This window comes from Cherax quadricarinatus, chromosome 42 (genome assembly GCF_038502225.1).
Source record: "Cherax quadricarinatus isolate ZL_2023a chromosome 42, ASM3850222v1, whole genome shotgun sequence".
In the NCBI taxonomy this organism is placed as follows: Eukaryota; Metazoa; Arthropoda; class Malacostraca; order Decapoda; family Parastacidae; genus Cherax; species Cherax quadricarinatus.
The window spans coordinates 6503127-6523844 of record NC_091333.1 but is presented as its reverse complement, the minus strand read 5'-3'; the positions used below and the strand labels follow the sequence as shown (position 1 = coordinate 6523844).

At 41.7% G+C, this 20718-nt stretch overlaps 1 protein-coding gene across 1 annotated transcript in view; it reads left to right on the top strand.

Annotated features, from left to right (window-relative positions):
* ss (spineless) overlaps positions 1-20718 on the top strand; it is a 422971-nt gene that overhangs the window by 399840 nt on the left and 2413 nt on the right. Inside the window, 4 exon segments of the mRNA XM_070093151.1 lie at positions 139-245; positions 1905-2056; positions 14051-14315; positions 14318-14328. Of these exon segments, the coding sequence (XP_069949252.1) occupies positions 139-245; positions 1905-2056; positions 14051-14315; positions 14318-14328 (535 nt within the window).

The window sequence follows — 20718 nt, the reverse complement described above, 5'->3', positions numbered from 1 at the left end:
TTTCTGAAAAATTTCTTCCCCTACAGGAGAATTTCTTCCCCCTTTGATAAGACTTTCCTCTCCCTTCACGAGATTTTATCCCCCTACATAAGACTCTCTCCCGGCGACTTATAACCAGTGCACCATCTTGGTTCACAGGGGCAAGATGCTGCTGGGATACAGCGACCTGGAGCTGGCCAACAAGGGCGGTTATGACCTGGTTCACTACGACGACCTCGCCTACGTCGCCTCAGCGCACCAGGAGCGTTAGTCAACTCATTTGTTACTAACGAGAGGAGACTAATATTAAGATTTACATTAATAAATTATTATTGAATATAATAATTTTTTAATTGACTTAATTTATACAAGTTAATTTTTTAGTTGTTATTTACAGATTATTGTTGTTTTATTGATGTGGTTAATAGGATTTAAGCATCACTGTGATTGATGAGGCATTTGCGTGATACTTAGGTCTCCTTATTGTGGAGACGTTTCACCCGCCAGTGGCTTCCTCGGTCCAATATTGAGAGAAGGTGTGAAGATGGAGCTTCGGGTAATCGGTCCCCCAGCCTGGGGATGATGTCTTCACTTCCTCACCATCTTAGGCTGAGGGATTCATATCCTCAAACTTCAAGTGTCTCATTATCTACTTAACTCCCACCCCCCACGGGGGGGGAGGTTGAATGATAGCTCTAGGCCTTTCATGTTGCAATCAACGCATAATCAGGAGCTTGACATTCTGTAGTTAAGTCATTTCTAATGGCATCCTTTGACCTGTAATATTGATTCGAGGAACTGGAGCTATCCCTCTCCTTTCCTCGCATCAGACCTGATAACCTTCCATTCTCCAGGCACTGTATGAACCCCGACGGATTTAGTGCTTGATGAAGAGTTTCTTAAAATAATAAAGATAATAATAATAATAATAATAATAATAATAATAATAATAATAATAATAATAATAATAATAATTAATAATATAATAATCAATAATTATAAATAATAATAATAATAAAAAAATAATAAATATAAATAATAATAATAATAATAATAATAATAATAATAATAATAATAATAATAACAATAATAACCTTACTACTACTAATAATAGTAATATAACAATAGCAATAATAATAATAATAATAAAAATTTTAATAAATAATAATAATAATAATAATAATAATAATAATAATAATAATAATAATAATAATAATAATAATAATAATAATAATAATAATAATAATAATAATAATAATAATAATAATAATAATAATAATAGCAATAATAACAATTTTAATAAATAATTATACTACTACTACTACTACTACTACTACTAATAATAATAATAATAACAGACCCTTATATAACTCTTAATTACAAATTGCCACTTGTAATTTGTGGTCCTTAATGACCAGTGTTGACTGAGGTGTTTACTTTCATTACACCTCGTCACCCACTGTAACTCATAATTACCTGTAATTATCCTCGTACAGTTTGAAATGGGTCATTGTTCAACTAAATTTGCCTTAATTGGTCATTATAGCCACTAATTGACCTTCGTTTGCCTTTTTTCGGGATTTCCACTGACCCGATGTGACCTTGATACCTCAGGGTCTGTGATGATGGGCTACCTCTAGTGAACCTTCCCCCGGGGGGTTTAGTGAACCCCTGGGGTCTCTTGTGAAATCCCCGGGGTTTCTGGTGAACTCCCTCTGGGCTCTAGTGAACTGCCGTGAGGTCTGTGACCTCTCTTGAACTCCAATAATCACTACTGAACCCCAATCACCTCTACTGAACCCCAATAACGTCAATTGAACCCCAATAACCTCTTGCGCCATTAATGTTGAACCTCTGGCGAATGCGTGCCACCTCTAGGGAAGCTCCTTGACCTCTAGTGACCTGGTATGACGTCTCCCACACAGTGTTGAAGACTGGAGCGTCGGGAATGATCGCCTACCGTCTTCAGACGAGAGACGGCACCTGGCAGTGGTTGCAGACGTCTTCAAGGCTCGTTTACAAGAACTCCAAACCTGACTTCATTATCTGCACCCACAGGCCGCTCATGTACGTGTACGTGTGTGTGTGTGTGTGTGTGTGTGTGTGTGTGTGTGTGTGCTTACCTAATTGTGGTTGCAGCGGTCAAGTCACAGTTTCTGGCCCCACCTCTTCACTGGGCGCGATTAGGTCCACTCTCTCCCTGATCCCATGAGTTTAGAGTGTGTGTGTACTTACCTATTTGTGGTTGCAGGGGTCGATTCATAGTCCTGGCCCCTCCTCTTCACTGATCATTACGAGGTCCTCTCTCTCCCTGCTCAATGAGCTTTATCATACCTCGTCTTAAAACTATGTATGGTTCCAGTCTCCACTACGTCACTTGCCAGACTATTCCACTTCCTGACAACTCTATGACTAAAGAAATACTTCCTAACATCACTTTTATTCGTGTGTGTGTGTGTGTGTGTGTGTGTGTGTGTGTGTGTGTGTGTATTACCATAATTGTAGCTACAATAGAAGATCCATTCACTTTATTAATGTATTTATAAAAGTAATGTGTTGAAGGTTGCTTGTGAAATATAATGTATCGCAAACACGATACAATACAATACTTTGCAAGATCAAAATGACGTGATAGAGAACCGGTTTCCAGTGGAACAATGTATTGCTGAGGTCAGTGACTGGCTGAAGCTCTTCCCCTCAACGTAACACTGTCCCGATTGAAACTTCCCTTTGATATACCTTTGATGACTTCCGAGAGTTCTTCTACTCCCTGAGCCCGGCCATAGGCCAGGCTCGTCTAGTGATCGTTCAGCATGTTGCTGATTGGTTACCTAATGGAGTTTAAAGCTTATCGGCTACACGGGGGTTATTAAGGCTGCACGTCGCCTGTACACCACCAGCCAGGAACACTGTAATACCTAAACCGTGGGGAGGGGACTAAATTCTCGGTGTATATATACACTGAGAGACATACACACCCCACGGTGTATGTATCATACACGTGTCGTGTATACATGGCCACACCTGTCCTCGTTATTCCTGTACACCCAGGATAACTAGACATTTGTATTATCTATCGGCACAGCTGAGGTCGATGATACAGTAAGGAAGAGTAATCAAAATTTTGCCTGCTCTTATTAAAAAAAATTGATCGATTTACAAGTGTAACAATTTTTTTAAGAGGGAACTGAAATTTTTTTCCACAGGAGTGACATCACATATGTGACATCACATGTGACATCACATATGTGACATCACATATGTGACATCACATGTGACATCACATATGTGGCATCACATGTGACATCACATATATGACATAACATATGTGGCATCACATGTGACATCACATATATGACATAACATATGTGACATCACATGTGACATCACATATGTGGCATCACATGTGACATCACATATATGACATAACATATGTGGCATCACATGTGACATCACATATGTGACATAACATATGTGGCATCACATGTGACATCACATATGTGACATCACATATGGGGCATCACATATGTGACATCACATGTGACATCACATATGTGGCATCACATGTGACATCACATATGTGACATCACATGTGACATCACATATGTGACATCACATATGGGGCATCACATGTGACATCACATATGTGACATCACATATGTGGCATCACATGTGACATCACATATGTGGCATCACATGTGACATCACATATGTGACATCACATATGGGGCATCACATATGTGACATCACATATGTGACATCACATATGGGGCATCACATGTAACATCACATATATGACATCACATATGTGGCATCACATGTAACATCACATATATGACATCACATATGTGGCATCACATGTGACATCACATATGTGACATCACATATGGGGCATCACATATGTGACATCACATATGTGACATCACATATGGGGCATCACATGTAACATCACATATATGACATCACATATGTGGCATCACATGTAACATCACATATATGACATCACATATGTGGCATCACATGTGACATCACATATGTGACATCACATATGGGGCATCACATATGTGACATCACATATGTGACATCACATATGGGGCATCACATGTAACATCACATATATGACATCACATATGTGGCATCACATGTGACATCACATATGTAGCATCACATATTTTACGTCCTTCATAATGGCAAACCGTGTAAATGCACTAATTACCTTCATTAATTACTTTGTAGACGTTTGTTACTAATGAGTCTCCTTCGACTGCCATTCCATGACTGATTGGCGATAATTCTGGCAGTGTATTGTTATCAGGAATCTTCTTCTGCAGTGGTTCTGCTGATTATCATGTTCATAAGTTCAGTTGGTTATCATATTCATAAGTTCTACTGGATATCATGTTCCTAAGTTCTGTTGGTTATCATGTTCCTAAGTTCTGTTGGTTATCATGTTCCTAAGTTCTATTGGTTATCAAGTTCATAAATTCTGTTGGTTATCATATTCATAAGTTCTGCTGGTTATCATGTTTCTAAATTCTGTTGGTTATCATGTTCCTAAGTTCTATTGGTTATCAAGTTCATAAATTCTGTTGGTTATCATATTCATAAGTTCTGCTGGTTATCATGTTCCTAAGTTCTGCTGGTTATCATGTTCCTAAGCTCTGCTGGTTATCATATTCCTAAGTTCTGCTGGTTATCATGTTCTTAAGTTTTGCTGGTTATCATGTTCCTAAGTTCTGCTGGTTATCATGTTCCTAAGTTCTGTTGGTTATCATGTTCCTAAATTCTGTTGGTTATCATGTTCCTAAGTTCTATTGGTTATCAAGTTCATAAATTCTGTTGGTTATTATATTCATAAGTTCTGCTGGTTATCACGTTCCTAAGTTCTGCTGATTATCATTCCCGTAAGTACTGTTGCTAAATGTCTTACTAACGTGTCTGATGCTAATTACTGTATCATACTGAGACATCCATTAATAATTAATGTATCATATTGAGACTTTTGTTGCTAATTACTGTATCTTATTGAGACGTCTGTTGCTAATTACTGTATCATATTGAGCCGTCTGTTGCTAATTACTGTATCACACTAAGACGTCTGTTGCTAATTACTGTATCATATTGAGCCGTCTGTTGCTAATTACTGTATCATACTGAGCCGTCTGTTGCTAATTACTGTATCACACTAAGACGTCTGTTGCTAATTACTGTATCACACTAAGACGTCTGTTGCTAATTACTGTATTATAATAAGACGTCTGTGGCTAATTACTGTGTTACACTAAGACGTCTCATGCTAATTACTGTACTCGTGAACTCGGTGCTTCTCTTGACTCCACTGTTTGCTTCTGAACTAGTTCCAGCATCTGTGTACAGGCTCCTGGCGTTCTTACGCCTCGACAGGCGGCTGCTGATGCAATTATCATGCCTCTAAACCGAGTACTGGTATAATTATACTCCCTTAATTATCTGCAGCTAGTTGTCTTCCCTCGGCAACTGTGACTATAGCGATTATCGTACCTTTACATCAGCTGCTGCTGCGATAACTGAAATCTGTTGTGCTATCTTTTACCTCCGCCTTCATTGGTCATGGTACATTGTCTAATGGCACTGCTATAAATCTAGCATCTGCTGCTAGTTATCATGCATAAGAGGCGGTTATCACGCGTGGCAGTTATCGCAGCTATCATCATACTGCCAGCGTCTTGGGTGATTATCGTAGCTCTGGCGCAGAGTTGCTACAACGACCTCACCTGCGGCGGTTTGTGGTCATCGTACGTTGGCGCCGGCTATTGACGTACTTACGATCGATCCTCCCCCTCCTCCAGCAGGTAGTGCTGCTGTCGCTGTCTGTCTGTCTGCTTCTGTCTGTGTTTGGTTTATTGTGCCTAGGCGCCTTGACACTGCTGAAGAGCTCTTGATCCTCTTCGGATCAGACCTTATCCCGTTCCCGTTCCTCGTATATATATATATATATATATATATATATATATATATATATATATATATATATATATATATATATATATATATATATATATATATATATATATGTATATATACATATACATGTCATTCTCACAAGCATTAATCTGTAGCTGAACGATAATATACTTAAGGCCACTAAACATTATGAAATATTTCCTAAGTTAGAGTTACTTGAGGCTTATTTATAAGGGAAGAGAATGGGTGTGTTGCCATGTTTTTATTAAATTTTAAATTCTTACGTTCGTTTATCTTTGAGTTGATTTAGTTGAAGATATTTACACTTGTTCACGATGTTTACACTTGTTCACGATGTTTACACTTGTTTTTCATGTTTTAGAGACTCATTTCAATTATCTCAAATTGTCTCTCTTAGGCACGTTAACCAAACTTTAGTTGAGTGATCCCCAAGTTGTCTTGGGATCAGTGACCCCCCAGCTGGTGTCTTGGGATCAGTGACCCCCCAGCTGGTGTCTTGGGATCAGTGACCCCCAGCTGGTGTCTTGGGATCAGTGATCCCCAGCTGGTGTCTTGGGATCAGTGACCCTCCAGCTGGTGTCTTGGGTTCAGTGATCCCCCCAGCTGGTGTCTTGGGTTCAGTGATCCCCCCAGCTGATGTCTTGGGTTCAGTGATCCCCCCAGCTGGTGTCTTGGGATCAGTGACCCCCCAGCTGGTGTCTTGGGATCAGTGACCCCCAGCTGGTGTCTTGGGTTCAGTGACCCCTCAGCTGGTGTCTTGGGATCAGTGACCCCCCAGCTGGTGTCTTGGGATCAGTGACCCCCCAGCTGGTGTCTTGGGATCAGTGACCCCCCAGCTGGTGTCTTGGGATCAGTGACCCCCAGCTGGTGTCTTGGGATCAGTGACCCCCCAGCTGGTGTCTTGGGATCAGTGACCCCCCAGCTGGTGTCTTGGGATCAGTGACCCCCCAGCTGGTGTCTTGGGTTCAGTGACCCCCCAGCTGGTGTCTTGGGATCAGTGACCCGCCAGCTGGGGTCTTGGGATCAGTGACCCCCCCAGCTGGTGTCTTGGGTTCAGTGACCCCCCAGCTGGTGTCTTGGGATCAGTGACCCCCCAGCTGGTGTCTTGGGTTCAGTGACCCCCCAGCTGGTGTCTTGGGATCAGTGACCCCCAAGCTGGTGTCCTGGGATCAGTAACCCCCCAGCTGGTGTCCTGGGATCAGTAACCCCCCAGCTGGTGCCCTGGGATCAGTGACCCCCCAGCTGGTGTCCTGGGATCAGTGATCCCCAGCTGGTGTCCTAGGATCAGTGACCCCCCAGCTGGTGTCCTGGGATCAGTGACCCCCCAGCTGGTGTCTTGGGATCAGTGACCATCCAGCTGGTGTCCTGGGATCAGTGACCCCCAGCTGGTGTCCTGGGATCAGTGACCCCCCAGCTGGTGTCCTGGGATCAGTGACCCCCCAGCTGGTGTCCTGGGATCAGTGACCCCCAGCTGGTGTCCTGGGATCAGTGACCCCCCAGCTGGTGTCCTGGGATCAGTGACCCCCCAGCTGGTGTCCTGGGATCAGTGACCCCCCAACTGGTGTCCTGGGATCAGTGACCATCCAGCTGGTGCCCTGGGATCAGCGACCCCCCAGATGTTGTCCTGGGATCAGTGACCATCCAGCTGGTGTCCTGGGATCAGTAACCTCCATATAAGTCAAATCTTGCTAGAGTGTTCGGAAAAAACTCACAGTTTATTCATATCCACAAAATAAATAAATAAACCTAAAAAAAACATATTTAAAACAAGTTATTACCTGACAGTACATGACTTGTACATGTTGTCAACACGACTGACAAATGTTGGTAATCAGATATGTAGAAACAAACACCTTTTATCCAGTTTCTTAAGTAAAGCAATGCAAGAAAAACATTTGTCAGTCATTTATTTGACAATACAAGACATACAGTGACATAATCTCTTACGTGATATTCCGGCATTATATGTATATTCACTGTTAGGTTAGGGTAGATTTGTCAGTCACTGCAACAGGGTACGTTTGTAGTGTTATTTTTTCTTCTGTGATTTTTTTCCCTGTGTTTTTTTCCCTGTGTTTTTTTCCCTGTGTTTTTTTTCCCTGTGACCTTTTTTCTCTGTGACTTTTTACCTGTGAATTTTTTCCATGTTACTTTTTCCATGTGATTCTTTTCCCTGTGACTTTTTTTCCTGTGACTTCTTTCCCTGTGACTTTTTTCCCCTGGAACCCTTGGCAGATGCGTCACAACTTAACCTTGCCTCTTATGTGGGAAAATGCACTTACTTACAGTTCAGGATATTAATAGATGAAGAGAACGTTTCGAGTAGGTCTACAGCAGTGCTCCTCCCCTTTGAAATTGTGTGACTTGGACCTGCCTAGTATGAGCCAGTAGGAACATTAAAATGGTATAAAATACCGACAGATTGTTAGGTAAGACACATATGCAACAGTCAGGTATCTTTATTTCGAAACGTTTCGCCTACACAGTAGGCTTCTTCAGTCGAGTACAGAAAAGTTGATAGAAGCAGAAGATACTTGAAGACGATGTAATCAGTCCATCACCCTTAAAGTTTTGAGGTGGTCAGTCCCTCAGTATGGAGAAGAGCATTGTTCCGTTGTCTGAAACAATATGAAGTTGAAGTGACAGGATGGAGCCTTTATATAGTGCCAGGAGGTGAGACGGAGGTTGGTTTGGGAGGGCAGGTCCCTCTCAAACCCAGCCGTTCTCAATAGTAGAGGTCGAAGTTGATGGTCTGTACCAAGATACCCTTGTGTTGCAGTGTCTGACAGAATGAACATTAAAATGGTATAAAATACCGACAGATTGTTAGGTAAGACACATATGCAACAGTCAGGTATCTTTATTTCGAAACGTTTCGCCTACACAGTAGGCTTCTTCAGTCGAGTACAGAAAAGTTGATAGAAGCAGAAGATACTTGAAGACGATGTAATCAGTCCATCACCCTTAAAGTTTTGAGGTGGTCAGTCCCTCAGTATGGAGAAGAGCATTGTTCCGTTGTCTGAAACAATATGAAGTTGAAGTGACAGGATGGAGCCTTTATATAGTGCCAGGAGGTGAGACGGAGGTTGGTTTGGGAGGGCAGGTCCCTCTCAAACCCAGCCGTTCTCAATAGTAGAGGTCGAAGTTGATGGTCTGTACCAAGATACCCTTGTGTTGCAGTGTCTGACAGAATGAACATTAAAATGGTATAAAATACCGACAGATTGTTAGGTAAGACACATATGCAACAGTTAGGTATCTTTATTTCGAAACGTTTCGCCTACACAGTAGGCTTCTTCAGTCGAGTACAGAAAAGTTGATAGAAGCAGAAGATACTTGAAGACGATGTAATCAGTCCATCACCCTTAAAGTTTTGAGGTGGTCAGTCCCTCAGTCTGGAGAAGAGCATTGTTCCGTTGTCTGAAACAATATGAAGTTGAAGTGACAGGATGGAGCCTTTATATAGTGCCAGGAGGTGAGACGGAGGTTGCTTTGGGAGGGCAGGTCCCTCTCAAACCCAGCCGTTCTCACTAGTAGAGGTCGAAGTTGATGGTCTGTACCAAGATACCCTTGTGTTGCAGTGTCTGACAGAATGAACATTAAAATGGTATAAAATACCGACAGATTGTTAGGTAAGACACATATGCAACAGTTAGGTATCTTTATTTCGAAACGTTTCGCCTACACAGTAGGCTTCTTCAGTCGAGTACAGAAAAGTTGATAGAAGCAGAAGATACTTGAAGACGATGTAATCAGTCCATCACCCTTAAAGTTTTGAGGTGGTCAGTCCCTCAGTCTGGAGAAGAGCATTGTTCCGTTGTCTGAAACAATATGAAGTTGAAGTGACAGGATGGAGCCTTTATATAGTGCCAGGAGGTGAGACGGAGGTTGCTTTGGGAGGGCAGGTCCCTCTCAAACCCAGCCGTTCTCACTAGTAGAGGTCGAAGTTGATGGTCTGTACCAAGATACCCTTGTGTTGCAGTGTCTGACAGAATGAACATTAAAATGGTATAAAATACCGACAGATTGTTAGGTAAGACACATATGCAACAGTTAGGTATCTTTATTTCGAAACGTTTCGCCTACACAGTAGGCTTCTTCAGTCGAGTACAGAAAAGTTGATAGAAGCAGAAGATACTTGAAGACGATGTAATCAGTCCATCACCCTTAAAGTTTTGAGGTGGTCAGTCCCTCAGTCTGGAGAAGAGCATTGTTCCGTTGTCTGAAACAATATGAAGTTGAAGTGACAGGATGGAGCCTTTATATAGTGCCAGGAGGTGAGACGGAGGTTGCTTTGGGAGGGCAGGTCCCTCTCAAACCCAGCCGTTCTCACTAGTAGAGGTCGAAGTTGATGGTCTGTACCAAGATACCCTTGTGTTGCAGTGTCTGACAGAATGAACATTAAAATGGTATAAAATACCGACAGATTGTTAGGTAAGACACATATGCAACAGTTAGGTATCTTTATTTCGAAACGTTTCGCCTACACAGTAGGCTTCTTCAGTCGAGTACAGAAAAGTTGATAGAAGCAGAAGATACTTGAAGACGATGTAATCAGTCCATCACCCTTAAAGTTTTGAGGTGGTCAGTCCCTCAGTCTGGAGAAGAGCATTGTTCCGTTGTCTGAAACAATATGAAGTTGAAGTGACAGGATGGAGCCTTTATATAGTGCCAGGAGGTGAGACGGAGGTTGCTTTGGGAGGGCAGGTCCCTCTCAAACCCAGCCGTTCTCACTAGTAGAGGTCGAAGTTGATGGTCTGTACCAAGATACCCTTGTGTTGCAGTGTCTGACAGAATGAACATTAAAATGGTATAAAATACCGACAGATTGTTAGGTAAGACACATATGCAACAGTTAGGTATCTTTATTTCGAAACGTTTCGCCTACACAGTAGGCTTCTTCAGTCGAGTACAGAAAAGTTGATAGAAGCAGAAGATACTTGAAGACGATGTAATCAGTCCATCACCCTTAAAGTTTTGAGGTGGTCAGTCCCTCAGTCTGGAGAAGAGCATTGTTCCGTTGTCTGAAACAATATGAAGTTGAAGTGACAGGATGGAGCCTTTATATAGTGCCAGGAGGTGAGACGGAGGTTGCTTTGGGAGGGCAGGTCCCTCTCAAACCCAGCCGTTCTCACTAGTAGAGGTCGAAGTTGATGGTCTGTACCAAGATACCCTTGTGTTGCAGTGTCTGACAGAATGAACATTAAAATGGTATAAAATACCGACAGATTGTTAGGTAAGACACATATGCAACAGTTAGGTATCTTTATTTCGAAACGTTTCGCCTACACAGTAGGCTTCTTCAGTCGAGTACAGAAAAGTTGATAGAAGCAGAAGATACTTGAAGACGATGTAATCAGTCCATCACCCTTAAAGTTTTGAGGTGGTCAGTCCCTCAGTCTGGAGAAGAGCATTGTTCCGTTGTCTGAAACAATATGAAGTTGAAGTGACAGGATGGAGCCTTTATATAGTGCCAGGAGGTGAGACGGAGGTTGCTTTGGGAGGGCAGGTCCCTCTCAAACCCAGCCGTTCTCACTAGTAGAGGTCGAAGTTGATGGTCTGTACCAAGATACCCTTGTGTTGCAGTGTCTGACAGAATGAACATTAAAATGGTATAAAATACCGACAGATTGTTAGGTAAGACACATATGCAACAGTTAGGTATCTTTATTTCGAAACGTTTCGCCTACACAGTAGGCTTCTTCAGTCGAGTACAGAAAAGTTGATAGAAGCAGAAGATACTTGAAGACGATGTAATCAGTCCATCACCCTTAAAGTTTTGAGGTGGTCAGTCCCTCAGTCTGGAGAAGAGCATTGTTCCGTTGTCTGAAACAATATGAAGTTGAAGTGACAGGATGGAGCCTTTATATAGTGCCAGGAGGTGAGACGGAGGTTGCTTTGGGAGGGCAGGTCCCTCTCAAACCCAGCCGTTCTCACTAGTAGAGGTCGAAGTTGATGGTCTGTACCAAGATACCCTTGTGTTGCAGTGTCTGACAGAATGAACATTAAAATGGTATAAAATACCGACAGATTGTTAGGTAAGACACATATGCAACAGTTAGGTATCTTTATTTCGAAACGTTTCGCCTACACAGTAGGCTTCTTCAGTCGAGTACAGAAAAGTTGATAGAAGCAGAAGATACTTGAAGACGATGTAATCAGTCCATCACCCTTAAAGTTTTGAGGTGGTCAGTCCCTCAGTCTGGAGAAGAGCATTGTTCCGTTGTCTGAAACAATATGAAGTTGAAGTGACAGGATGGAGCCTTTATATAGTGCCAGGAGGTGAGACGGAGGTTGCTTTGGGAGGGCAGGTCCCTCTCAAACCCAGCCGTTCTCACTAGTAGAGGTCGAAGTTGATGGTCTGTACCAAGATACCCTTGTGTTGCAGTGTCTGACAGAATGAACATTAAAATGGTATAAAATACCGACAGATTATACCATTCAGTTAGGCTTCTATCAACTTTTCTGTACTACTGAAGAAGCCTACTTTAGGCGAAACGTTTCGAAATAAAGATACCTAACATATCTGTCAGTTCATTCTGTCAGACACTGCAACACAAGGGTATCTTGGTACAGACCATCAACTTCGACCTCTACTAGTGAGAACGGCTGGGTTTGAGAGGGACCTGCCCTCCCAAAGCAACCTCCGTCTCACCTCCTGGCACTATATAAAGGCTCCATCCTGTCACTTCAACTTCATATTGTTTCAGACAACGGAACAATGCTCTTCTCCAGACTGAGGGACTGACCACCTCAAAACTTTAAGGGTGATGGACTGATTACATCGTCTTCAAGTATCTTCTGCTTCTATCAACTTTTCTGTACTCGACTGAAGAAGCCTACTGTGTAGGCGAAACGTTTCGAAATAAAGATACCTAACTGTTGCATATGTGTCTTACCTAACAATCTGTCGGTATTTTATACCATTTTAATGTTCATTCTGTCAGACACTGCAACACAAGGGTATCTTGGTACAGACCATCAACTTCGACCTCTACTAGTGAGAACGGCTGGGTTTGAGAGGGACCTGCCCTCCCAAAGCAACCTCCGTCTCACCTCCTGGCACTATATAAAGGCTCCATCCTGTCACTTCAACTTCATATTGTTTCAGACAACGGAACAATGCTCTTCTCCAGACTGAGGGACTGACCACCTCAAAACTTTAAGGGTGATGGACTGATTACATCGTCTTCAAGTATCTTCTGCTTCTATCAACTTTTCTGTACTCGACTGAAGAAGCCTACTGTGTAGGCGAAACGTTTCGAAATAAAGATACCTAACTGTTGCATATGTGTCTTACCTAACAATCTGTCGGTATTTTATACCATTTTAATGTTCATTCTGTCAGACACTGCAACACAAGGGTATCTTGGTACAGACCATCAACTTCGACCTCTACTAGTGAGAACGGCTGGGTTTGAGAGGGACCTGCCCTCCCAAAGCAACCTCCGTCTCACCTCCTGGCACTATATAAAGGCTCCATCCTGTCACTTCAACTTCATATTGTTTCAGACAACGGAACAATGCTCTTCTCCAGACTGAGGGACTGACCACCTCAAAACTTTAAGGGTGATGGACTGATTACATCGTCTTCAAGTATCTTCTGCTTCTATCAACTTTTCTGTACTCGACTGAAGAAGCCTACTGTGTAGGCGAAACGTTTCGAAATAAAGATACCTAACTGTTGCATATGTGTCTTACCTAACAATCTGTCGGTATTTTATACCATTTTAATGTTCATTCTGTCAGACACTGCAACACAAGGGTATCTTGGTACAGACCATCAACTTCGACCTCTACTAGTGAGAACGGCTGGGTTTGAGAGGGACCTGCCCTCCCAAAGCAACCTCCGTCTCACCTCCTGGCACTATATAAAGGCTCCATCCTGTCACTTCAACTTCATATTGTTTCAGACAACGGAACAATGCTCTTCTCCAGACTGAGGGACTGACCACCTCAAAACTTTAAGGGTGATGGACTGATTACATCGTCTTCAAGTATCTTCTGCTTCTATCAACTTTTCTGTACTCGACTGAAGAAGCCTACTGTGTAGGCGAAACGTTTCGAAATAAAGATACCTAACTGTTGCATATGTGTCTTACCCGAGGTGCCTGTCTCCACGTCCGCCGCCTCGCTCGACCCCAACCTGAGCGGTGTCGCGTGTAAGTGGGGTCCCGCTACCCCGGCCTCCACCCCCGGCGCACGCAGTAGCGCCGGAGGGAGCCCGCACGGCGGGGAGGGGGCTTCGCCTCATGCCGGGGGACCCCCCAGCGCCCACGTCGGGGCTGTGGCGTCCGCGGGTAAGGGTGGTGGGTACAGCTACAGCGAGGGCGGCGAGGTATGGCACCACCAGTACTATCCTTACCACCCATATCACACCCCGCAGTGAGTGACAGCTTAATTTACAGTCTCTCTGGCCTTGCACGGAGCATGCGCAGCCCGAAAATAGGCAGCCCCCCTTATTTCCCCCCATGCTCCCAGCCCTTTCCTATTACCTCTAAATCTCCCTGTGCGTTCCCTTTTTTTTTCTTCCCAAGGGGAAAAAGGGCCCGCACGAAGGATTTTCCATCAGTACCTGAGTTGTACCTGACCAGGGCTGTGAGCTGGGTTCCTCGTAATTAGGTGTCAAGGTTTAATGTATCTAAATGGTGGGGCGTCCCGTCCCTGTTTCAGGGACGTTCCGTCTCTGTTTCAGGGACGTTCCGCCCCTGTTCCAGGGGCATCCCGTTCTTGTTTCAAGTACGCGATGGCCCTACCACCCCCTCCTGTCCCTGTTTTCTGAGCCTGATGTAGAGTACGGGCTGTTGTGTGACTAACCCGGAGCCTGGCGACGCTGGGGTTTACTTCACCCGTTGAGCCAACACCTCACCCGTCACACCCGGTAACTAGCCCACCCATCATGGTCTAGCGAGACTATTAGAGGTACGGCTCGACCCGCTCAGTGCCCCGGCCGACTCCAGGATCTCCAACTGCATTCGAGTTTGTTTTAACTGTCGTTTCGTTGATGCTTATGTGGTAAGTGTCGTTGTTGCCATTGTGAGAAGGTCCTGTCGTGCATGTTGTGGACTGCTGGCCCCTGCATGCTGGCCTGGTTCACTGGCCCTGAATGCTGGCCTAGTCCACTGGCCCTGCATGATGGCCTAGTCGACAGGTCTTGTATAATAATCTGTTCATCAGGTTCTGTTTGCTGGCCACATCTGCAGGTCCTACCTGAGAGCCTGGTCCACTGGTCCAGCATGATGATGGCCTAATACACAGGTTCTGTATACAGCCTAAAGCACAGGTTCTGTATACAGTCTAAATCACAGGTTCTGTATACAGGCCTAGTACACAGGTCCAGTTTACTGGCCAAGTATACAGGTCCTGTATATACAGGGTGTTTCAAATTGATGGACCCGATTTGAAATTCATTTATCGTTAAAATTGGATCTATCAATTTGAAACACCATTGGAAACTTACGACTCCCAGAGTAAACTTACGACTCCCAGAGTAAACTTAAGACTCCCAGAGTAAACTTAAGACTCCCAGAGTAAAGAACGATGCGTTCATTAAATATATAATTTTTTGATTTCTAATTTTTTTTATCACGTTTCTGACACACAGTCTGGCACTGCCTTCTTCAGCCCTTCCATCTGGCACTACCCTCAGAGGCACTAGTGCCACAGGGCAGATGGGACGGGGGTTAAATAAGGGGTCAGTTAGTGCCAATGCATCTTTCTCTACCAGGGAAACAAACGATGTTGTGTGTGCTTTAAGGCCTAGTTTCCCTTATTATTATTATTATTATTATTATTATTATTATTATTATTATTATTATTATTATTATTATTATTATTATAATTATTATTATTATTATTATTATTATTATTATTATTATTATTATTATTATTATTATTATTATTATTATTATTATAATTATTATTATTATTATTATTATTATTATTATTATTATTATTATTATTATTATTATTATTATTATTATTATTATTTTTATTATTATTATTATTATTATAATTATTATTATTATTATTATTATTATTATTATTATTATTATTATTATTATTATTATTATTATTATTATTATTATTGCTATTATTATTATTATAATTAATTATTATTATTATTATTATTATTATTATTATTATTATTATTATTATTATTATTATTTTTAATTATTACTCTAAGAAATTATTACAGTGAGAATATTCATGGGGAAGAGATAAATCAGTAGGGGTCATTCAGTGCCTCTGGAATGGGGGGGGGGTAATCAGGTTTAATTCAACGGAGGGTAGCTCCACTTCCTAGGATCAAGAGCCCTTCACCAGAATGAAGGCCCGTGCCCCCTCCCAAGAGCTTCTGCGTTATTATATCACCAGAATTTTAAAATCCATCCAGAAAATCTTGCCCCCTCCCTCCCCCCCCAAAAAAAATAATAATCACAACAGTATTACAAATGAATAAAAAAATTAAAATTAATAATCAATAAAAAATAAAAAAAAATTGAGGACGTTTTGCTCTTTCCTAGCGAAACGGTCTTGATCCCAGGAATTGGAGCCACCCTCGTGTCAGCCTTAAACCTAATTACCTCCGTCCCCTATGGATTTAGTGCTTCCTCGTAAATAATACTAACTTTGGGGAGAAAAGTTACAAAGTCTAACAACGCGAGTGACACAGGTGACAGGTGACACAGGTGACACATGTGACACGGGTGACAGGTAACACAGGTGGCTGGACCTTACACACTGCATGACTGCTTATTGGCTGCATGACTCTCTCTCTTCATATATACATATATATATATATATATATATATATATATATATATATATATATATATATATATATATATATATATATATATATATATATGTATATATATATATATATATATATATATATATATATATATATATATATATATATATATATATATATATATATATATATATATACATATATATATAAATATATATGCATATACATAAATATATATATATATATATATATATATATATATTATATATATATATATATATATATATATATATATATATATATATATATATATATATATATATATATACATTTTTTTATTCAGTTTCACCTGAGTTTTGTGTTTATTCTGTTTTTCTGAGTTTTTCACTCATTTTCGCACCTTCACCGTGACTTGCATGTTTTAATCTTAGATGTATGTTCAAATTATTTTTTATTATAAACTATGTTTTTTTTTTAACATTCGTTTTGATGTTTAAATCATGAATTATACATTTTTTTCCTTTTAAGAAAATCATCACCCCTCCTCATCCCCATATTCATGTGTCATGTAGACATAGTAATGAGCATGAGTATTCAATTTTCCCTTAAAAATCACCCCTTTTTTTTTGATATGTTGAAGGTATTCTAAATATTTTTCACTTTGTGATTTTAAAGATGGGAAAAAATAATTTATTTTCTCCCCATGTAGCTCATATTGGTGTGTTAGTGTAGAGTTAGTTTAGAGTTAGTGTAGAGTTAACTCTTATAGCAGTAGCTCTGCACTACACTCACTGTTGTGGTAGTCACACCTAGTGACTACCACAACAGTCTTAGTTACTGAATGGCAAAGGTCAGCTGACTCGCAGCACGTTAGGCAAAGTCAGCGATACTGAAATCAGCTGACTCGTACTGTCTTCAGCTAGTTTATTTCTGAAAAGCCAGCTGACTCGTAGCATCGTCAGCTTGTTCATTTATGAAATAAGTCAGCTGATTCGTAGTATATTGTCAACTAGTTCTCTGATGAAAAGTCAGCTGATTCTAAGAATAGTCAGCTGTCATGTAGCTAGCATTGTCAGCTGTCATGTAGCTAGCATTGTCAGCTGTCATGTAGCTAGCATTGTCAGCTGTCATGTAGCTAGCATTGTCAGCTGTCATGTAGCTAGCATTGTCAGCTGTCATGTAGCTAGCATTGTCAGCTGTCATGTAGCTAGCATTGTCAGCTGTCATGTAGCTAGCATTATCAGCTGTCATGTAGCTAGCATTGTCAGCTGTTACATAGCTAGCATTGTCAGCTGTCACGTAGCTAGCATTGTCAGCTGTCATGTAGCTAGCATTGTCAGCTGTCACGTAGCTAGCATTGTCAGCTGTCATGTAGCTAGCATAGTCAGCTGTCATGTAGCTAGCATTGTCAGCTGTCACGTAGCTAGCATTGTCAGCTGTCATGTAGCTAGCATTGTCAGCTGTCATGTAGCTAGCATAGTCAGCTGTCATGTAGCTAGCATTGTCAGCTGTCACGTAGCTAGCATTGTCAGCTGTCACGTAGCTAGCATAGTCAGCTGTCATGTAACTAGCATAGTCAGCTGTCATGTAGCTAGCATAGTCAGCTGTCATATAGCTAGCATAGTCAGTTGTCATGTAGCTAGCATAGTCAGCTGTCATGTAGCTAGCATTGTCAGCTGTCACGTAGCTAGCATTGTCAGCTGTCATGTAGCTAGCATAGTCAGCTGTCATATAGCTAGCATAGTCAGCTGTCACGTAGCTAGCATAGTCAGCTGTCATGTAGCTAGCATAGTCAGCTGTCATGTAGCTATCATTGTCAGCTGTCATGTAACTAGCATAGTCAGCTGTCATGTAGCTAGCATAGTCAGCTGTCATGTAGCTAGCATAGTCAGCTGTCATGTAGCTAGCATTGTCAGCTAATTCACCCTTAAAAGTGTGCTTGTGTAAGATTTCTTAACAATAATAAATCATTCTATATCTTCGTGCCGAGCTCTCAGCATCCCATCCCCCCAAACACTTGAATTTATTCACGGTAATATTAAACGTCAACAAACTCTCCATCTATGAACTGGACATGCAAATACAAAGACGCTGGTTCAATGCCAAGTATGTTTGGCTCAGTTTCTTTCACGAAATTTTAAGATTCTCGTTCCATCCGTCAGTATTTTGGATCTTCCGGATTTTTATGACTGATTCTTTCTCCTCACTCGCGTCCACAGGAAGTTAAAATTATGATATGATTTTGTTCGGATTTTTAACCCCAGTGGGTTAGCCATCCATGATAACCCGAGAAAGTCAGTGCGTCATCGAGGACTGTCTAACTTATTTCCATTGTGGTCCTCAATCTTGTTCCCCAGGATGCCACCCACACCAGTCGACTAAGTCCCAGGTATCTACTTGCTTGCTAGGTGAACGGAGACAACAGGTGTAAGGAAACACGCCCAATGTTTTCATTCTTGCTGAGGATCGAACCGCGGGAAATGTGTGTGAAGCGAGAGCGCTGCGTACCAGACCACGGGAGAACAACAGCCAAACAAGTCAAAATCAACGCTGAGACACAGTAAAATACACACAAGGTGTCCAGGCAGAACAGGTGCGATGAAAGGCTGTGCTCCCAGCAGTTCCACGGTGGTTATATCTCCACGACCAAGTGCTGATACCTCCCAAACTGTACTCAAACATAGCATGATAAGAAATGTGTTCATGAAAGTGTAACTGGGTTTTATGAACGCTCGGAATGACGTTCAGATTGACGACCCTTCAGAGGCTATCTGAACAAGGTAGTTAAAACGACGGTGTTCACTTTTATGCACTTAAGTTGCACAAACACGACAGTTCTCGGAAACTCTAAGTCCCGAAAATGACTGTATAAGCTACCAAAATATAACACGCTCTTTAAGGCATTTCCGCCAGAGGCTTTATCAGTTATCATGGAAATGAGTCTACCTGGAGGGTGTTCCGGGGATCAACGCTCCCGCGGCCCGGTCCACGACCAGGTCTCCCGGTGGATCAGGGCCTGATCAACCAGGCTGGTACTGCTAGCTGCACGTAGTCCAACGTACGAACCACAGCCCGGCTGATCCAGCACCGACTTTAAGTATCTGTCCAGCTCTCTCTGGAAGGCAGCCAGGAACCTATTGGTAATTCCCCTTATGCATGGTGGGAGGCTGTTGAACAGTCTTGGGACCCGGACACTTATGGTAGAAAGATTATTTGGTCTTTTTGCCTTTGAGGTATCTAGCTCGAACAGCAGTTTCCTCATCTCTTATGTTGTATTGTGTCCAGTAGAAAGAATGCATATGCATATATAACACCAATGATATACATGACTGTGCAAGTTGTAAGTGAAGTTATGTTAATGGAGACAGAGCTCCAGGAGGGAGGGATCACGTCCTTACCCATCAGCAGTAAATCGTCAATTAAGATCAGTGAGAGAGGAAAGCAGGCTGCACTTGGCAGTTTGTCACATCGAAACTATGCCCATCATTTGTTATGCAAGTAGGCTGTTAGGCTGTGCCAGGCACCATGCCATTTATTTTAAAGTGCCAAGCACCAAGTCATTTATTTCCAGGTGCCAGGCACTATGTCATTTATTTTCAGGTGCCAGGCACCTCCACCCGACTCACACATTATCACAACCCACGAAATCAATCTTGTAAACTTACAAAAAAGTTAAAATGGAAGAAATACAAAGGCCTAAGCTACTGACAAAGCAAAATATCCTTAATTATAATCACAATCCTAACAGGTAAACAGTAATCATTAAATGCTAAACAAACACCAAATATCGTACAAGTGTGCATTACGAAACAAGTGAGGAATCGAACTCATGGCTGGCAAGTTCTAAAACTTAGAGATTAGCTATACATCATGTTGAGCACAATTTAACATCATAAAGAGACAAGATTTAGATATATCTCAACATACGATATTTGACAGTAAATATTAGTCAATGTCTCCTTCCTAGATGTTTTAACCATCATGCTGAAATTAGCTAAAAAAAATAATTAAGTTTTATT